The sequence below is a fragment of the Urocitellus parryii genome, chromosome 1 (genome assembly GCF_045843805.1).
Source record: "Urocitellus parryii isolate mUroPar1 chromosome 1, mUroPar1.hap1, whole genome shotgun sequence".
Classification (NCBI taxonomy): Eukaryota; Metazoa; Chordata; class Mammalia; order Rodentia; family Sciuridae; genus Urocitellus; species Urocitellus parryii.
This window is the reverse complement of record NC_135531.1, coordinates 43,755,898-43,775,383: the sequence shown is the minus strand read 5'-3', so window position 1 is coordinate 43,775,383 and position 19,486 is coordinate 43,755,898. Positions and strand designations below refer to the sequence as shown.

Genomic DNA, 19,486 nt, shown 5'->3' with positions numbered 1-19,486 from the left:
AAATAAGAGCCCTCACCCCTCAAAAAAAAGTAGCACTAGTGGTAGCAAAGTGCATACAGTGTTTACTAAAAGCTGGATCCTATTCTAAAAGCACATAGGATTAAATATTAACTCATTATCTTCCTCACTACACCCTGATGTGATAGGGAGTCGTCGTCATCATCATCATCATCTCCATTTTAAAGATAAGAAAACTAAGACCCAGGGAGGGTAACTGGACCACATTCACACAGGTAGTCAGTACAAGCAGAACTTGTATCCAAATTGGCTCCAGAATTCTCACACTTACCACAAAAGTGGTCCTCAGCCTGAACACCCCTCACCTCCCACTTCCAGCCCCCACACAAATGTACAGGTGAGTCCACTTTTGGAAAAAAAAATACCATGGAAAAATTAGAGCACTACCACCATACTTTACAAAACAGTGAATCATTTTCAATAACAAGTTGCTCCTGGTACAGGTTAACTGGTTAAAAATCATTAATGAATTCTTAGAAATACTGGGACAGAAACCCAAACCAAAGGTTAGAAACCCTGCCAACTAAAGATCAATTCAAACTGAAAAGCATCTCTGGTATAATGTCCACATTAGGAGAAAAATACAACTTAGAAAAAAAACAAACCACCTTTAATTTCACTCCAATGTTTTCTTCAGACAATGGCTGTGCTTGAGGGGAAAAACACGCCTGGGAGAGAGTGCATAGGGGAGCTCAGCATAGCTTCTCACTAGGGGTCTCCTTATTAGAAAAGCTTGCTTCCCAGACCTTCCTGTGCTCCCTGGGGTCAGGCGACCCATGATTCTATTGTCACCTTTGTATTCATTGGTTCAATCATGCACAACAGTATAATACAGGTGGTGACTCAACTCAAAGGAGATGCATACCACTCTATTTCTTCTGGAACAACCATCTCATGAAACTCCAGGGATGACAGGAAGGGCCTTTCATGAAGGTACAGCACTCAGAGATGAAACAGGGTTCCAAGGAAATGCGCCAAAAGTGAACAGGTGGATACCAGCAGGAAGCCGTTACCTAGGTCACAGCTGAAGGAGAATGAGAAGGGATGGTTGTCATGGAGCCCAGAGAGAGCTGGCTCTGCAGAGGAAGAACTCCTGGCAGGAGGGACACTGCTACTGCGAGGCACTGGACTGGGCAGAGGGGAGAATTGCCCTATCTCTCTGTCTCTTCTTCCATCCCCGCCCGTCTCCCGCCAGTGCCTCCCCTGGACAAGCCAGAGGGTGAGAGGTCTGGGGATAGTCAGTCCTCGGGATGCAGAGCCAGACAGGGAAGCATTCTGAGTGCATCTAAAAGACAGAGGATGAGAAGCACAATGCCTCTCTCAAAGGTGGGTAAACTGAGTCACTGAGTAGCCAAGTAACATGCTTCAGATCAAAAATGAAACACAGAACCAAGATGAGGGCCCCCTTCCCCCTCTGGTCTTCACTGATTTTGAGAAACCCGAATGCCTGGAAAGAACCACAAAATCTCAAAGAACGTCGAATCCCTCAGTTTCCTTTCCAACATACAGTGGTGTTACACTAGCCCACCCTCCTCCAGAAGTGGTAAAGGTGCAGTGATCGGGATGACTCAGCTGCCTGCCCAGATTCACTAGAGAGGTTTAATGAATCACTCGTGTGGGTGATGATTTAGGTGGTTATTCTTTGAACAAACTCACTCCACTCACTAACAGGGTGTCTGTTTGATTCATAAAGGTGACTCATCTGAAGAAGTTGACCTGACCATGGTCTATCAGGCAGCATCTAACGGAGATGTCAATGCTCTGACCTCGGTGATCCGGGAAGACCCCTCGATCCTAGAATGCTGTGATAGCGAAGGTGAGATCTTTACACACTTTAAATCTAGGCTGTTATGTTTTATCCTTTTGAGATGATGTTTTGAGATGATTATGATTTTTAAAATTACTTGTGACAGTACACTTTGGTACTGCAGGATATATTTATTACCTGTGGCTATGTGCAAATACTGCAATATTTCTTTTAAAAAAAAAAAGGTGTTAGAAAGCTTCAAATTCTTTTACATCATCACTCAGAATAAAGTCAGCTCGTTTATTTCCTTTATCTTCATATGAGTGAGCAAAGCAGAGAGGCCAGGCTGTTCTAACAGGGTCATGGAGAGAGTAGGTTACCTTTCGTGGCAATGGATGTTGGAAAAGTGTAACTCTTAGAGAGCAAGGACTTGGGCTTCTGGGAAGAGGGAGTGAATGTGCTTTTCCCTCTATCCTTTCTGGTAAGTACAACTAAAGACGCTGGACATTATAAAATTGTATAAAATCAACATAAGAAAACTCTGGAAGATGGAGAGAAAATGACAGACTGGCTAAGACCTTGGAGCCCAAGGAATGACATAGTGGTAAGTACTCTGGGTTTCCTTTTGCCTGGTACATTCCAGAGTTGGAGGTGAAGAAACTGGCAACCCAGAAATGTCAACAGACACAGACAAAAATGTCCCAACCAAAAATTTGCATTTTCTAGCCAAACCACCAGGAAAGAAACAGCTTAGCAAGACAGAAAACTTTTTAGACAATGATGGTTCTATTACAGCCATCACCACCCCCGCCACACACACCCACTGTGACCCCAGGCAACTTACTCTAGCAACGACCTAGTGGGGAGCCTGCACCTCCACTCCCACCTGGCATTCAGGTCCCCCTTCTCTTACCTGCAGTATGATGTCAGAGGGAGGCCTTGCTGAAAGTTAGGACCTCGAACAGCACCCAGTAATAACCAAGAGTCCTCTTCAGATTTCAATGGAAGCCAAGCAGGGAATCTGGGTTTATAATCCCACTTTGCCATAAGGAGATGTCACCCCCTTTTCTTCCTTTCTTTGAACAGTGTCTAAGGAAGCCTGCTAAAATAGAGTAAATCAAGAATCACATAATATCCAATAGACCAATATATGTAAATTATTTGTCCTACGAAGAAACAGGAAGATCTCAAATCAAATGAACAATCAATAAATGCCAATAAATCAAACAATGTTAAGAGGGAACTTTATATACTAAAACAGATACATATGTTAGAAAAGAGAGGAAACCTCAATCATTAATTAATCTAAGCTCTCCCCACCACAAGAGCTTAGAAAAAGAAGAGCAAAATGGTTTAACCCCAAAACAAGCAGAAGGAAAAAATAATAAAGAGAAAAGCTGAAACTGAAAACAGAAAAACAGAGAAAATCAGTAAAATAAAGGACTGATTCTTTGAAAGATAAAGTTGACAGACTTCTAGCAATACTGCCAAACAAAAAGTGGAAGAAGATACAAATTACCACCTTCAGGAATGCAAAATCAGGAGATCACTGCAAACCCTGCCAGACGTCTAAATGGAAGAAGGAAATACAACAAAAATGTACACACATAAACTTGGCAATTTAGTTAAATGGATCAATTCCTCAAAAAACAACAAACTGGGTGGAAAAATGAAGATTGGATTTGATTAGTGCATGTTCTTTGCATGTTTGGAAATATCACACTGAGCCTCATTACTATGTACAATTAATATGTGCTAACAAAATTTTCACATAAATTGCTACAATGCAACCAGTAGAAAATTGGTGATTTGAATATTCCTTTGTAAACTCTTTAGGAAATTGAATTTACAATTTTTAATTTCCTCAAAAAGTATATCTTTAGGCCAAGATGGTCTTACTGGAGATATCTACAAACTTCTAAAGAACACTCTGCATCAATTCTACAGAATGGCTTCCAGAAAACAGAATAAGGGAACAATACAACTTGTCAGTTATATTTATGAGCTAATATTACCTTTGAATCAAAACTAGACAAAGACTCTATTTAAAAAATTCTACAGACCAATAGTTCTCATGAATGTGAATTCAAAACTCCTTAATAAAATCAGGGTAAACCAAATTCAGTAATATATGAGAAGAATTATACACAATGATGGGAAGATGGCAGAGTTCCTAGAGCTATAATCTGGCTCAATATTTATTTATTTATTCATTCTTTTTTTATTGGTTGTTCAAAACATTACAAAGCTCTTGACATATCATATTTCATACATTTGATTCAAGTGGGTTATGAACTCCCATTTTTACCCCGTATACAGATTGCAGAATCACATCGGTTACACATCCACATTTTTACATATTGCCATACTAGTGACTGTTGTATTCTGCTATCTTTCCTATCCTCTACTATCCCCCCTCCCCTCCCCTCCCATCTTCTATCTCTACCCCATCTACTGTAATTCATTTCTCTCCCTTGATTTTTTTCCCTTTCCCCTCACATCCTCTTATATGTAATTTTGTATAACAATGAGGGTCTCCTTCCATTTCCATGCAATTTCCCTTCTGTCTCCCTTTCCCTCCCACCTCTTGTCCCTATTTAATGTTAATCTTTTTCTCATGCCCTTCCTCACTGCTCTGTTTTTAGTTGCTCTCCTTACATCAAAGAAGACATTTGGCATTTGTTTTTTAGGGATTGGCTAGCTTCACTTAGCATAATCTGCTCTAATGCCATCCATTTCCCTGCAAATTCCATGATTTTGTCATTTTTTTTTAGTGCTGAGTGATACTCCATTGTGTATAAGTGCCACATTTTTTAATCCATTCATCTATTGAAGGGCATCTAAGTTGGTTCCACAGTCTAGCTGTTGTGAATTGTGCTGCTATGAACATCGATGTAGCAGTATCCCTATAGTACACTCTTTTAAGGTCTTCAGGGAATAGTCCGAGAAGGGCAATAGCTGGGTCAAATGGTTGTTCCATTCCCAGCTTTCCCAGGAATCTCCATACTGATTTCCAAGTTGCTGGCTCAACATTTAAAAGTCATCGTAATCAACCAAGTTAACCAAATAAAGAAGAAAAAGCATGTATTCACTTCCATTGATACAGAAGAAGCTTTTGACAAAACTTAGTAACATTCATAATTTAAAATCTCAGAAAAATAGGAAGAGGTGAGAACTTTCTCAATATGATAAAGATTATCTACAAAGCCAGGTGTGGTTGAATGAGACTGTGTACCAGCTACTCAGGAGGCTGAGGTAGGAGGATAATGATTTCAAAGTTAGGGTGAGAAATATAGCAAGATCCTGTCTCTTATTTAAAAAAAAATCTACAAAAAACCCAGAGCTAATATTTTACTTTGTGGTAAAAGTCAAATGCTTTGATCCCAAAATCAAGAACAAGGCATAAATTTTCACCTCAGGCATGAATGTCCACTTTCACCTCTCATGTCCAGCCTAGTGCAATCAATACAAGCATAAAAAGGCAGTTCAAAAAGTTAATGAAGTGAAATAAAAGACACATACATTGAAAAGAAAAATGCAACCCTCATGTATTTGTGAGGTAATTTTTATATGTTCATTTGTTTGTGTTTTCTCTTTTGTGAATTGCTTGTATATATGTGTATGTGTCTGACTTTTTCTTCTCTTAGGTTGTTGAATTGTTGACTTGTTCTTTATTAACTTTAGCAAATAATCTTTTCTTGGTTTTATAAATTAAAATATCTTCTCCCAATATGTTTTTTGTTAATGGCACCTTATATAGAAGGTATCAGAATTTTCTTATATGGAAATTTTAAATTTGAATATAATAGAATTTAATAAAATATTTCCTGGGCTGAAGCTGTGGCTCAGTGGTAGAGCACTTGCCTAGCCTGTGTGAGGCACTGGGTTTAATTCTCAGCACCACATATAAATAAATGAATAAAATAAAGGTCCATCAACGTCTAAAAAAGTATTTTCCTTGCAGTTTATGATTTTTACGTCTTCTTCAGTAAAGCCTTGCCAATCTTGAGGTTAGAAAGATAAGAATCTATATTTTCTTTTAGAAATTTGTTAAATTTTGCTTTTCATATTTGGTCTCTAATCCATCTGGACTATGTTAATATATGGTATGAAGTCTGGATTTTATTTTAACTTATCCCTCTGTATCACCAGGTGGTCAGCACCATTTATTAAATAACTTTTTTCTTTCTGATTTGTATTGTCTTTTAGTCACACACTGAGTTCCTTTGTAGGTTGGAATGTTCCTCGGGCTCACTTTTCTGCTCTGTTGATCTATTCATTGTTTCAGCAATCAAAACTTTATAATAATTCTTGTCAGTTAATAAGGCAATTTCCCTCCCTTTGTTTTACTATTAAATCCTGGGGATGGGGGGGAGGGGCTTTTGTTGTTGTTGTTGTTGTTGTAGTTACTTTACTCTTCGAGATAAATTTTAAGATTTTTTTTTTCAGGTTTCACAAAAGCTTAGTTGAATTTTTACTGCAATTGCACTAAATTTATAGGTTCAGTTTCATGAAATTGATATTGAGTTTTCCCTTTGTAAACATTGTATATCTTTCCATGTTTAGTTCTTCTTTTATATCATCTAATAAGTTTAATGATTTTGTCTACACATCTTGGTCTTCTTCTGTGAGATCTATTCCTAAGAACCTTATTTTGTTTTTGGTTGCTTGCTTTGTTAGTTTTCCCATTGCTTTTGTTTATAGGAATTCCTTTAATATGTTTTTAATTTTATATACAGCATCAATGATGTACTCTCTTATTTGTTCTATTTTGAGTTTGTATTTGTGTGTGTGTGTGTGTATTTTTGTATTATCAACAAGGACAGTCAGGAATGTCAACTTAAAATAAATTTTGGAGTCCATTTGGAAATGAATCTTCCATCCATTCTCTCTAAACCTCAGAGATAACTCAGTAAGATTATCTTAAAATAAGAAATGTTCCGTAATCATTCAGCTATTCATTTGTTAACATCTTCTATGCTCTAGGTGTAGTGGTTGGCTCCCAGGACCTAGTGATGAGCTCAAGGGATGAGGTTTCTTCCCTTTAGAACTTACAACTCAGAGGATAATTACCCCCAAAAAATGCATACTTACAAAGTGTTAAAAGAGTTATGAAAGAAAAATAAAGCATGATAAGAGCCTGTAACTTGGGATCTAGTTGGAGGGGTTCTTTAAGGAAATTTATATATAATCTAGGATCTCAAGATAGATAGAGCTGGGTGTGGTGGGACACACCTACAATCCCAGGAACTAGGAGGCTGAGGCAGGAGGTTCACAAGTTCAAGGCCAGTCCTGGCAACTTAGTGAGACCCTGATGCAACAAAAAATAAAAAGGACCAGAGATGTAGCTCAGTGGCAGAAAGCCCCTGGGTTTGATCCTCAATATTTGGGATAAAAATAAATAAATAAAAACGTTAGCTAGACAAGGAAAGTAATTTTTTGAAAATAATATTCAGGAATTCTTTAGTTTTATATACTGACTATTTCAGATTCAAAATGCTTCAATAATTTCCTTTTCAACATGTTCTTTTTTGACCCAGTCGTTATAACTACCACTTGTTGACAGGAACAAGGGAGGAAGGGAGGGAAGAAAGGAAACTCACTACTATTTTAAGACACAGCATTTCATTGCTGTTTCCACGCAGCACAGATGCCTGAAAGAGTTTGGAAGGGAGAGATTTAGGAAGAAACTGGGTTGCTGGATGCAATCTTTCTGTGAGAACATCCTGGGCTATTCCTGCCCTCGGGGATCTCTGAGGGTCAAAGCTTGCAGTTCATCCAGGGAAGAATCACAATTCACCATGAATCTTGTCAAAAGACATCTGAACAAGTCTGAGTTGGAGGAGTGCCTGTGTCTGGTGTTTGGTTTCTTCTTCGCTTAAAGGAATGTGAAGCACCTGGATTCCACCTCACTAGCTGGCTGGTTCCAACAGCCCTGCAAAGTTCATCACAATGTGGAATTTCATCTCTGTTTTTACTCAGGAAGAAAATATACTTAAAAATCAAATACTGTTGGCTATATTGGTTCTGAAAACAGAGAAGTATTCAGTACAAGTAGATCCTTTTAGTTAAAATTTCTATAACCTAAGGCTGAGATTCCATCACTACCTTCAATAGAAGTATACCTGGCTGAAGCTGCTTTCTACACATTTCCAGATTCTGCATTGTCCAAGCCAAGTCAGGATAAACCTGCCTATTTGATTCCAAATTATGTGGATCCCTGGAACAACAATAAGTAATTTTTCTCATTGTCCTCAAATGTTTTAATCAATTATGCAAAATTACAGAAGATTGGGGAAAAAAGTCAGAAAGAATAGTTTACATAAATGTAGCAATAATCCTCTTCATCTCTCTTCAATCCCACACAGTTCAACAGCTGGGTTTGTGTTACAAAGAGCAAAACAGAGAGGCAAATAAAATCTGCTCATTAATTTCATAAGTCGGACATTTTTAAAGGCCGTTGAAATGTCTCATTGCAGGATGTACACCCTTGATGCATGCGGTTTCTGGACGCCAAGTGGACACGGTGAAGCTGCTTCTGAAGATGGGAGCCAACATTAATATGCAGGATGCTTATGGCCGTACAAGTTTATGCCTGGCAACCTACCTGGTATGGACTCGAGTGGGTTAAAGGGGCTGAGGAACAGGGTGTGGATTAATGCAATAGAACTTGAAGCTTTACCTTAATCATCTTCAACATGGATATCACCACTTTGAGTTCTTTCATGGATTTAATTCATTGAGGATCCTCCAAATGTTAAGTAAAAAGGAATGTTATAGAAGTAATGTCACCGCTTGAGAACATTCCTTTCTGTTTTCACAATATCAGAATCTCTCTTGGGACATTCTGGACACTTCTAAGAACAGGGTCCATAAACAACCCAGAAAAGGTGGTATTGTTTTGAAGATCCAGTTAGCATCTGTGGGGTAGGATTAGTTGAGTGGAGGCTCCAGGCTAAGGAATGTGAGAACTGGGATGAATGAGGGAGTAGCAAGCAGGGGGTGTACCAGACTTATAAGGGGCAACACAGAGTTCACAGTCAAGTTAGAGGCTGTGTGATGCCAATTTGAGAGATTTCCGTTCAGCATTTCCCAACATTAGAGCAAGCTTGGTTAAGACTCAATGAAAATCTCCAAACCCTCTCCTCTCAAATCCTCCCTGTGGTTCTTCTGGGAGGCCCCAGGGCTGACCTAAGTCCATGTCAAACAAGTTCTCATCACCATGCAGGGGATATCATTCTTCTTCCTCTCGGACAAGGTACCTAGGAACCTTCATCATGACCACCATCTCCTTGCATCTGCTGCCTCTTGCACTTGCTATTGCTGCCTGTTGCTGGCGGTGCTTTCCCTCTGGATGAATTCCATTGAAGGTGCCCTGCTTGAAATAAAACACGTCCCTTCCCCCCAACATACACCACCCCTTCCTGCCATGATCTAGCATAGATTGCAATGATGTGTTGCCCAATTCTCAGAGGTTTTCTTCTGCACCCAATTTTTCTATGTGCATGCCCTCTTTATCTTGGACTCACAAACAAATCTGGGAAGATTTTTTAAAGTGAGGTCCACAGATCTCTTGTGTCCACATCCCTTGGAGTGTTTTGTCAAATGCAGTTTCCTCTGGTACAACCAAGACCTCCCTGGACTCCAGGAACAGGATTATGGTGGGAGACAGGGTCTGCACATTGAACAACTTCCTAACAATTTTTGTGTCCTCTCAAGTTTGAAAAGCACTGCTCTGTGTGTGCTAGCTGATGTCCAATATCACAGACAGATGCGTGACTGTCTCCCCAGTCCCCTCTTTTCTAGCACATTTCCTAGTACATCTCTTACTACAGATGTTTTTGATATTTGAACTGAGGAAAATGGAAAATTGGGGTGAAGATGTCAAGAAAGGGGCAGAGGTGGTGTCTACAGTGGACTGCCATTAGCCTACAGAATATTGTGGGTAAAACTGTATTTGTTTGGACATTCTAAAATTCAAAATTTCCAATTTTTTTGGCTGAGCTGCTAGGCAAGGGACTGAAGGAAGGAAGTACTACCCTAGACAGTGAATTATGAGGGGTACCCACTCTTTAAACCTAGAAAGGTGACACCTAAGGTCCTATGCATGGTCTCTGTGTGACTCCCCAGGGCATGTCCTCTCCCTGGCCCTGCTGAAAGGAGGTGTCTTGGGAGTACACCATGAAGTCCACCACCCATTCCTGGAAATGTTCCAATTCAAGTATCAAAGAGAAACTTGGCAAAGTTTCAGCTCCAAACTCAGTCTACAAAATACACGTATAGGTGTGTAACCTCGGACAAACCACTTCACCTCTCTTGTGCCACTTTCCTCATTTGTAAAGTGTAGCAAAATAATAACCTAAGTTTATCAGAGCTGAAGGAGAAGTTCACATGAAATCAGCACATACTAGGTACAAAACTCATTTGTTAGTTCAGAATAGTGACAAAGGTTTCAGGTATATTCAATGGTGTTCTGATTTTTTATTTTTTTAAAGAACGAAAACCACACACACACACACACACACACACACACACACAGTTCCAGGAAATATTGCAAAATGATTTTTAAAAAAAAACTGTTTCAAATCTTCCCCCACAAAAATATCTGCTTTTCAAAAACTGTAAATGTTAGGCAACCCTAAAATTTGTCCAGCATGCCTTTCTTTTGGATCTTCTGATCTTTTTTCCTCCTTCTAAGTAGAGAACTTGATGACTTAGACATTAGCCACTAAAAGCAGATTGAATGTATTAGTAAACTCTGAGTCAAAACTGACGATACCAGAAAAATGTTCGCTTCTACTTAAGATTTACATAATATTGGTCCATTCTATAGTACTGTGTTCAGTATTATAACAGGACTTTGGGTATGCTTTTGTTGACAGATATTTCCCAGACTTTTCAAAACCAAAAGGTTCTTTTCTTATCATTGTCTTCCTTCTTCTTCATGCATTCATTAATATTTTGGGTTTTTATGATTCCACTATTGTGATGTTAAGGGGGAAATTCTTCAGTTAACTTTCTCGTCTAAGAAATCTTAAAGCTTAACTACACAAGAATGAAGGAGGCCAGGAAGCTTGCTTCTGAACAAAAGAGAGAGTTGTCACATTTTTCTTCATGATAATAGTTTCATCTACTTATTAGTCTACTTATAACCCAAGTGGTTCTAGATAAATGTAGGTCTACATACTCCTCAGCATGAAGCTAACCCTGGTTATCAAAGATTTAGCTCAAAGTAATATGGAGAGAGAGAGAGAGAGAGAGAGAGGACTAGCCTAGGATGACTCCTGAGATGGGAGAGAGTGAGAAAATGACCCAGCTGTGTTGGCTAAGCAGGGGACAAGCATGTGATGTAGCAATACAAGGTCTCCATCTGCACAATTAGTAGACAGCAGGGAGTTCTCACAGCGTCTTTGGGAACTCACTGGTGAGTGAAACAGAAATGAGGAGCCCTTGGCAAGTACTGAAGAGACTCCCCTATTTAGGGATTCAGGCTGTCAACATCTGAGTCCCAGCCATTGGAGTGGGATTCGGGTTAGGCTTTTGGGCACTGAGGGGGTGAGTAGAAGAAGCAAGATGCTGTCTGTGTGGTTACTAGAAAAGGAAACTGGACTAGTGGACCAAGGCCTATTTATCAGACATAGATAAACTGGGGTGAAGAATGGAGGCTGAGACTCAAAAATGGTGTAGAAGTCCAGTTGTTAGAATTGGAATGTGACATTTAAGTCAGACCATTGGCAAGCATGATCAGGAGTCACGTCCACAGAATGAGAGCCCCAGGCTGGCTCATTACCCTCATCACATGCTACCTGTGGCCCTAGGAACTGGTGCAACCTGAGCATATCAGTGTAACATCGGTGAATGACTCCGAAAATGGGGAGGAGGAGGCAAAGGAGAGAGTCTAGAATCAGTCTGCATCTGATGGGGTAAAGGGCAGAAAGCTTGGGAATTTTTACTTCAAGACCTTCAGATTTCTATTGAGGTGTCTAAGTTGGAGTCGTGGTCTTTAACTACTACAAGTCAAATACACCTTTAGCCAAACCAAAGAAGGGGGGAAGGGAAGAGAAAGCCTGTTGGCATACGTTATGAGAGTTTGTGTTATATAATGACGTGGTTGCTCCTGCATTTCAGGGTTGGCTGGAAGGCTGTGTGAGTCTGCTCAGAAATGGTGCCAAGCACAATATTCCAGATAAAAATGGCCGTTTGCCACTGCATGCTGCCACTGCAGAGCCAGATGTGAGGTAAGCAGCCAGGTTCAGAGGACACACAAGTTGGGAGGGATCCAACTTGCCTTAGAAACTCATCTAATCATCTAATCCCTCTATCCACTCTAGCTGATAATAAAAAAACCCATCCTTTTTTTTTTTTTTTTTTAAGTTGCAACAGACAAGGGCGCAACAAAATACCCTGGAATAATCTTCAATTCTAATTTTATTCTTTCCCCTCCTCCTCTGTTAAAACCTTTTGTTCCTAGATTTTGATTTAAGAAGATATTGCTATTTGACATCATTAGAATTCATGTTTTTATTCATTCAAAATTAGTCAGGCAATTATTAATTGAAAAACTATTTACTGAGCACTTATTATGGACCAAAGATGGCTCTAGTCCCTCACAGACCCATAGGAGGCAAGACAGAGTCTCTGACTTTCCAGAGCCGACAGTCTATTAAAGGAATTCATTGGCATACTGATAAACAAAGGAATGAAATAATACCTAATAATGAAAGAAATGAGATAATTTCTAATAATGACAAGTGCTTTGAAGGAAGTCAAGCAGGGTAAATGAGCTCGGACTGAGCAGAAGCTTAACGTCCAAACCGAGTCTAGTGCATGTACAGCAGTTGTAAGGAAGCAATGAAGCCTGAGACAGGGAGGCCAGGGGGCTAGAAGGAAGACCAGAAGTGTGTGTTCCTGGAAGCCAGATGAAGAGACAGACTTCGAAGAAAGGGGATGGTGAAAAAGGCCACATTAAGACACCAAGGAAAAAGGTTTGTCTGGACCAGAGGTAGCTTCTTCATTCCTCTGTGTCTAATTGGCTTCTGTCCCCATTCTTTTGAAAGGCCCCCACAGCCACTGGCAACAGCATTTCCTACTAGGGAATAGTAACATTGTGAGCTCTTCCTTCGCCTCTGCTGTACGAAACATGCCTCTGACAGGAATCTAGCATTCCCCAGTCCTCAGCCACAGGCCAACACCACAGCCACAGGGAGTGTATTCTGCATACCTCATCCTCCACACCAGTGTCCAGAACCAAAACCTAAAGCTCTGCAGAGCTGCAGAGAACCAGGCCTTAACCTTCCAGGCTGAGAGACAACAAGGTTCTTCATTTCAATAACTTTAACAGGAATGTAAAAAGGGCCTGGGAATTTCCAGGACTATCCCCAAGACTTGCCTGTTATTATCTTGGACTATATCCAGAAACAACAGAAACTAGGATTTACCCCAAACCCAACAAAGCAAGGAAATTTAGAGAAGAAATAGCAAGCCCAGACAGCCAACAATCAATAAATATCCAATGTAAGGAAGGGGATGACTCTGTTTTGATTAATTTAGGGGAAAAAGATAAAAACAAGAGGGCCTTTTTAAGACAACCCACACAAATATTTAGTCACAAAATTATACTGTTTTTCCAAGCATGGTCTTTAGAAAATAAGCTTAAGATCTACCTTTTAATATGATTTTGCCTTAATTTACCGCACTTACATGCCTTTCTCAGAATTATCACTTAAAATAGACTAAAATCTATTAACTATTTCTAGAAGAAAAATGCCTACTTAATAGTACAGCTATTGTAACAAAACCCAAAACTTCAACCTTTTAACACTATGAAAATTTATTTCTCTTCTTGGACGTGCAATGGCTCTGTGTGGATGCTCTTGGGTGGTGGGTTGTTTCCCTCCACATGAAGATCAGGGAGCCAAGCCTCCCCGTCACCTGGCTCCGCATCCTCTAAGATTGCAGAACACTCTCCTCTCAGTCTTCTGTGAGTGGGAAAGAGGAGTAAGGAGAAGCCTCATTTATTGCTGCAAAACCTTTAGCTGCAAATGACACAATTCACTTCTTTTCACATTTTACTATGAAGAACAAGTCATTCAAACGTACCTGGGTGTAATGAGCTTCAGGGAATGCAGTGCCTAGCCAGGAACTGACTTTCCATCTGTAATTCTCATCTATGAAGGGGTACATGGGTTTTGGTGACAAGTTAGCTGACTCTGCCATCACCCCATTGCACATGAGGGCTGAACTAAGCCTGGTCTGTCAAAGTCATATTTGAGGTTAATTAGGCCAATCAATCAGGTTCATCCTCTGCAATCACTGCAGTAATCATCCAAGTCCACTTCCTCTTTGGTGGACCTCTGTGTCTATTTCTTACAATGACCAAAATTGCCTCTGGAAACTCCAAGATTTACATTTATATTGCTATAACTGGGAAAGCAGAATTGCAACTTCCCCTTCTCTTATATCTAATGACACAGCCACCACTCTTGGATGAATTGAAGAAAAACAAAAATTCCCCATGTGCTGATGACATGGTTATATTGTCCTAAAGGGACACTTGGTTCTGAAAGATAAAATCCAGCTTTAGTTATGATACTACCAGCTGCCTTAACTAATAAAACCCAGAAGTTGAGATTAACTATTCCAAAACCAAAATCGTTATTTCTAATAACTGTTCTCCAAAAATTAATTGGGTTAAACTCTAACAACCCCTATAGCAAATCAACCAGTTAAATTACCTACAGAACATTTGGAAACCACCTTGCCTTAAAGGAATTGCATTGCTAAAAATTACATATTTTATGGTAGTTTTGTTGAGAAATTTTATGGTCATGGCAGGTTTTAATAACATTTGCATTAAATGTTTAAAGTAGAAAGTACCCAAGCCATCCTCTCTGCAGAGCTGGCTATAATCACCATTTGAGTATCAGCATAAACTTAGAATTGTTTTCTGAGAAAAAAAAAAAAAAGAAATGGTACAGGACTGGGGTTGTAACTCAATGGAAGAGCACTTACCTAGCATGTGTGAGGCACTAGGTTCAATTCTCAGTACCACATACAAATTAAAAAAAAAAAAAGGTTCACCAACAACTAAAATTATATACTAAAAAATAAAAGAAGAAATGGTTCAGCTTGTAGGTACTTCATAATCCTACAACCAAAATGAGGGAGGCAGAAACCTTCCATTAGGTCAAGTGAGTCTGCATGACCTTAGGCCATCTTGGCTGACCACTTAAGTGTACAAGTCTGTACTTAATTTATGACAATAAGGAGGACGTAGAGAAAGATGACTGGTTAATACCATGCCATGAGCAAAATTTTAAGTGCTTTCTATATTCTTCCTCATTTGATCTTTACCACTCCTCGATGCAGTAGGAAACATTTCTATGAGGAAACTGAGGCAGGCACAGGAAAGCTAATGAATTGCTCACTGCATGTGTGAAGATAACCTGCCCAATGGGTATGCTGTGCTCCTGGGACTTGTTACTATGGAACTTGTAGAATTTATTATGACCATATTTTGCCATAAGCACTTGGCCTTATAAGAAACAGCCTTACTGGCTCATTGTCAGGACATATTTTATTCATTACAGCATCTGAAAAATCCTATACAAGAAACCACAAGGAAAAAGTATTCTACTAAAGGAGGAATTGATGTGCTTCTCCAGAGAAATTATTTTTATTATATGGACACTGAATTATGATTGTGTTTTTTTTTTCTATGTTTAGAATATTGAAACCCCAATTTGAGTTTCACCCCTGGCTATAGGACTATAGATTACGTCTTTATTCTGCCCTTGTTTTCTTTTTGTCTTCTTTCTTCACTTTTCTTGTATTACTCCATGTAACTGAAAGCCACTTAAAAGCTCATTGGGTTGAGGTCAAGGGTGACCGGGAGTCAGACATTCCTCTCTTGCCAATCATTTTATCCTGAGGGATTTAATGTATCATGGCTAAACTAGCTTTATTTTCTAGAAAGTAGGCAGAATGTAACCCTTACCTTATAGGAAACCAGGGAGAAGTAACTCAGAAAAAGGTACAGAAACAGCTGAACACAGCCCCCAGTACACTGCCGTGTTCAGAAAGTATTGGTGATGATGAGAAGGGTGATGATATTGATGATATGAATGACAATAATCATGATGAAGATGATGATGATGATGATGATGATAATGGAAAGAAATAAATACCACAGATCATCAGTAAAGAATGGAACCCTTTTAACTGCCACTCTACCGGCTCCTACCCTGACCTTCACCTTGGACTTTCACATGGTCCACAAAAAAATATGTACCTATACATAGATCTGTGTACATGCAGTCCCACATCCCAGTGGTATGCACACACATCGACTGCAAGAGATGTTGGAGTATTGTCTTGCCCTGGGGACATGGACTGCTGCTACATTCCAGACCCAATGAACATTAAATTCAACCATTCAACTCCCCAAAACCTCTTTTGCTTCCTTTGTTAGTGCAGATACATCTGCATTTTCCTCCTAACAGTAAGCGTGCATGGCCTTGTACAAAGTGTTTACATTGGTTTCAAAATCTGCTGACCCTTAGAATTCCAAACAGCAAGCTCCTACTTGGCACTCGCTGGAAGTTATTCAAAGGGAAGCTTCAAACCGAAGCTGCCTATAAACAAGTCAGAGGGACACTTCAGTTAGCCCTCTGCCTGCAGAGGTTCTCTGAAGGAAACAACCCTGTCCTAAACCAATCAGTCCCGTCCATATCCTTAGCTGAATTCCACTGCAATGGAGATTGAAGCAGATACAGGGATAAGTGGTTTATAATTATGACAAGAAGGCACATTGGGTTGATAAAAGCAAAAGAGCACAGGTTTCAGATCATAAGTCCCCTTGCTGCTTTGGACACTCTGCTTTCTCAGCAGGTCCAAGTTTTTTGCCTTTCAGCTCCCCAGGACTTTTCTTGCTCCCTTGGCTGGGACATTCAGAGGGCGCCTGTGTGAAAGAGGGGGCATGATCATTAAGACAAAGCTCCAAAGAGAACAGAGTTGTGTTTGTACAATGCTGCACATGCTAGTGTTGGAAGGCAAGCAGCAATTTCCTCTGAAAGCAGCCACAGGATTCTCTGAAGGCCTTTTTCATGGTCTCTATGGTAACCAGCAGGTTCTACCACCTCCCTCGCCCCTCCCCCAGCTCCAGCAGCTCTGCCTCTTTTCAACACACTTGACTACAGCCAGAGGGAGGAAGGAAATCATTTCCTTGGGGTCCTGTTCTCTAGTTACCAAGTGATGTGCCCTAACCTGCGGCAGACCAGACGTTTCACTATAGCATGCTCTCACATCCTGCTTCAGGGGCCGGAAGGGGAGACCACTGGCATAAAAACTATTTCCCCCAATCATCCCTGGGCTAGCTAGCACCAGGGAGCCTTAGAGGCTGGGAAAACAGAAACTTTTACAGAAGTAATTGCCCATAGGATGCTTCTAGCTGATACCCTTACCCCTATGAATTACCTAATGGTGACCAGGGAGGACCTAGAAAAGACAAGCTAAGAGCTTTTAAAAATGGTAATCATTATAATAGAATATACAGTGGCACATAAAAGCTATTCTAAGTGCTTTTCATAACTTAAGTCATAGCAAATTTTTAGGCATTGATACTATTTTATAGATAAGAAAATGTAGTTTTTCTCCATTTTTGCAGATAAGAAAATGTGGGCCTTAAGAGTTTGCCCAAGGTCCTTGACGGTTGGCAGGGACTAAAGATTCTGACAGGCAGGTTAATCTGGCCCCACCTCTATGCTCTTGTCACTCACATACTGAAGATCAAGCCTGCTGTCTTAGAGATCAAGAGCAGGTCGGAGTTTGAAGTGGTGCTAATGAGAGTTATGGGCAAAAATACTCCTGGTCACCATAGCACAAAATGGGAGCTCTGGGAAAACAAGACAAAGAGGTCTACAAGCTGTCTGGTAATTACAATTGATGTGAGCAAGTTCTTGCAGATTACCTTCATAACACAGAATAGCAAGGAAGCACCACACCTAGCTTCGGTTCAGGCGGGATCACCAAGGCATCCTGTAGTGGCCTTAACAAGTTATGTGGGCCTCAAATTCTTTGCTTTCATAAAGTAAGTAAGAGAGAGAGAGAGAGAGAGAGAGAGAGAGAGAGAGAGAGAGAGAGACTTCCTCAGTAAATTTGTGTCAAGCTTTAAAGATCAATGAGTTTTAGAGACTTGGACATCAGATGGAGCCAGGCAACACAGATTGGCATATATCAATCAGGGTCATGGCAGTGAAGACAGGGGATGTTGAAAGATGGCAACTGAGGAATGTCCAATGAAAGACTATTTAACAATAACCACAAGAGATGATAAGGTAACTCCTCATTCACCTCACTTCCCCCCAAAAAGCAGGAAAATGTCTCAACAACCATGACCCAAAGGGGCAAGGTAAGGCTCTAAGGGACCCTCTTAGAGGTGTGGCTGTGGGAGAGGACTTTGATAGTGGAAAGCAACCATCGCCAGTAGGGGAGTGGCTTTCTCCCCCTGCAAGTGCTTCCACTATGAAACCTAATGGGAATTCAGAGGTGAGAAGACCTGGATGATGCCATCCTTCAAGGTCAGCCTCAGAACAGGTCATTGCAGAGTGGAGAATGAATTTGAGAGGCAAAAAAAGAAACATCCAGGTAGAGGGTTCATCCCACAACCTTTGGAGGCCCACCCAAATATGACAAGAGATCTTGCTCTGCTCACCCTCATTCTAATCTAGAGAGAGCTTGTCCCCTCAATAATATCGCTCTGTGCTGGAGGAACCAGGAAGATCCTGTCTGGCTATGGGTAAAATCAGTCTGCTTGGGATTAGTGGAGGATAACCATCCTGGACCACAGATCATCTCCTACCTTCCCCTCCTACCTCCCCCAGTACTTCAGACCAGTGGGCCCTGAGATTAAGTAATGGCGAGAGAGAGAGAGAGAGAGAGAGAGAGAGAGAGAGAGAGAGAGAGAGAGAATGGAGATTGTTACCAGTTAAGCCCTGGCCCCCATGCATAAGCAGCCATATGGGATCATTCCACCTGTGTGTGGCTCTATTCTCTACACTCCTGATGTTATGCCCTCTGTTGTACACATGAGGATACAGAAGCTCAGAGGTCACTCAACAGTGAGGCCCAGAATTAAATCTCATAGCCTCTTGGCTCCCCACAAATGACCAGGATTAGACTAGATTCCAACTATAGACTTCCTGACTATTTCACCCCCACAACAAATAACAAGAATTCCATTCCCATTTATCACATTTACTGTGAAGGCAATATGATTAGTCCATCTTTTTTCTATTGTGAGTAGCAATTTAATAGGTAGGTCTTTAGATGTCATCTAAGATGAGAGACAATAAAAATTGGATCGAGGATGAGACTAAACAGGGTTGGGTATATAGCTCAGTTGGTAGAGTCCTTGCCTTGCATGCACAAGGCCCTGGGTTTGATCCCCAGCACCAAAGAAAAGAAAAAAAAAAAGGAAAAAATAGAAAGAGACTTAACAATTTTACTTTTCAAAAATAATTTTTTCAAAATAACTTTGAATATCTTTTATAGGCTACCCATACATTATTCTTCATCCTCATGATGGTGTCCATTGATTAACTCATTCAGTACCTTTCTCAAGGGTTTCTAAACTTGAATGTTCCCAGAATATTCTGAATCACTTTTTAATTTTTATTATTATTTTTTTAAATTTTATTTTTTTTAAGCTACACATGACATTAT

At 40.2% G+C, this 19,486-nt stretch overlaps 1 protein-coding gene across 1 annotated transcript in view; it reads left to right on the top strand.

Moving 5' to 3' along the window:
* The first annotated feature begins 1,740 nt into the window (after positions 1-1,740).
* Positions 1,741-19,486, top strand: part of Ankrd55 (ankyrin repeat domain 55) — a 73,054-nt gene continuing 55,308 nt past the window's right edge. The window contains exons 1-3 of the mRNA XM_026385952.2: positions 1,741-1,834; positions 8,245-8,375; positions 11,894-12,003. Coding sequence (XP_026241737.2) covers positions 1,741-1,834; positions 8,245-8,375; positions 11,894-12,003 — 335 coding nt within the window. The remainder of the gene's footprint in view (positions 1,835-8,244; positions 8,376-11,893; positions 12,004-19,486) is intronic.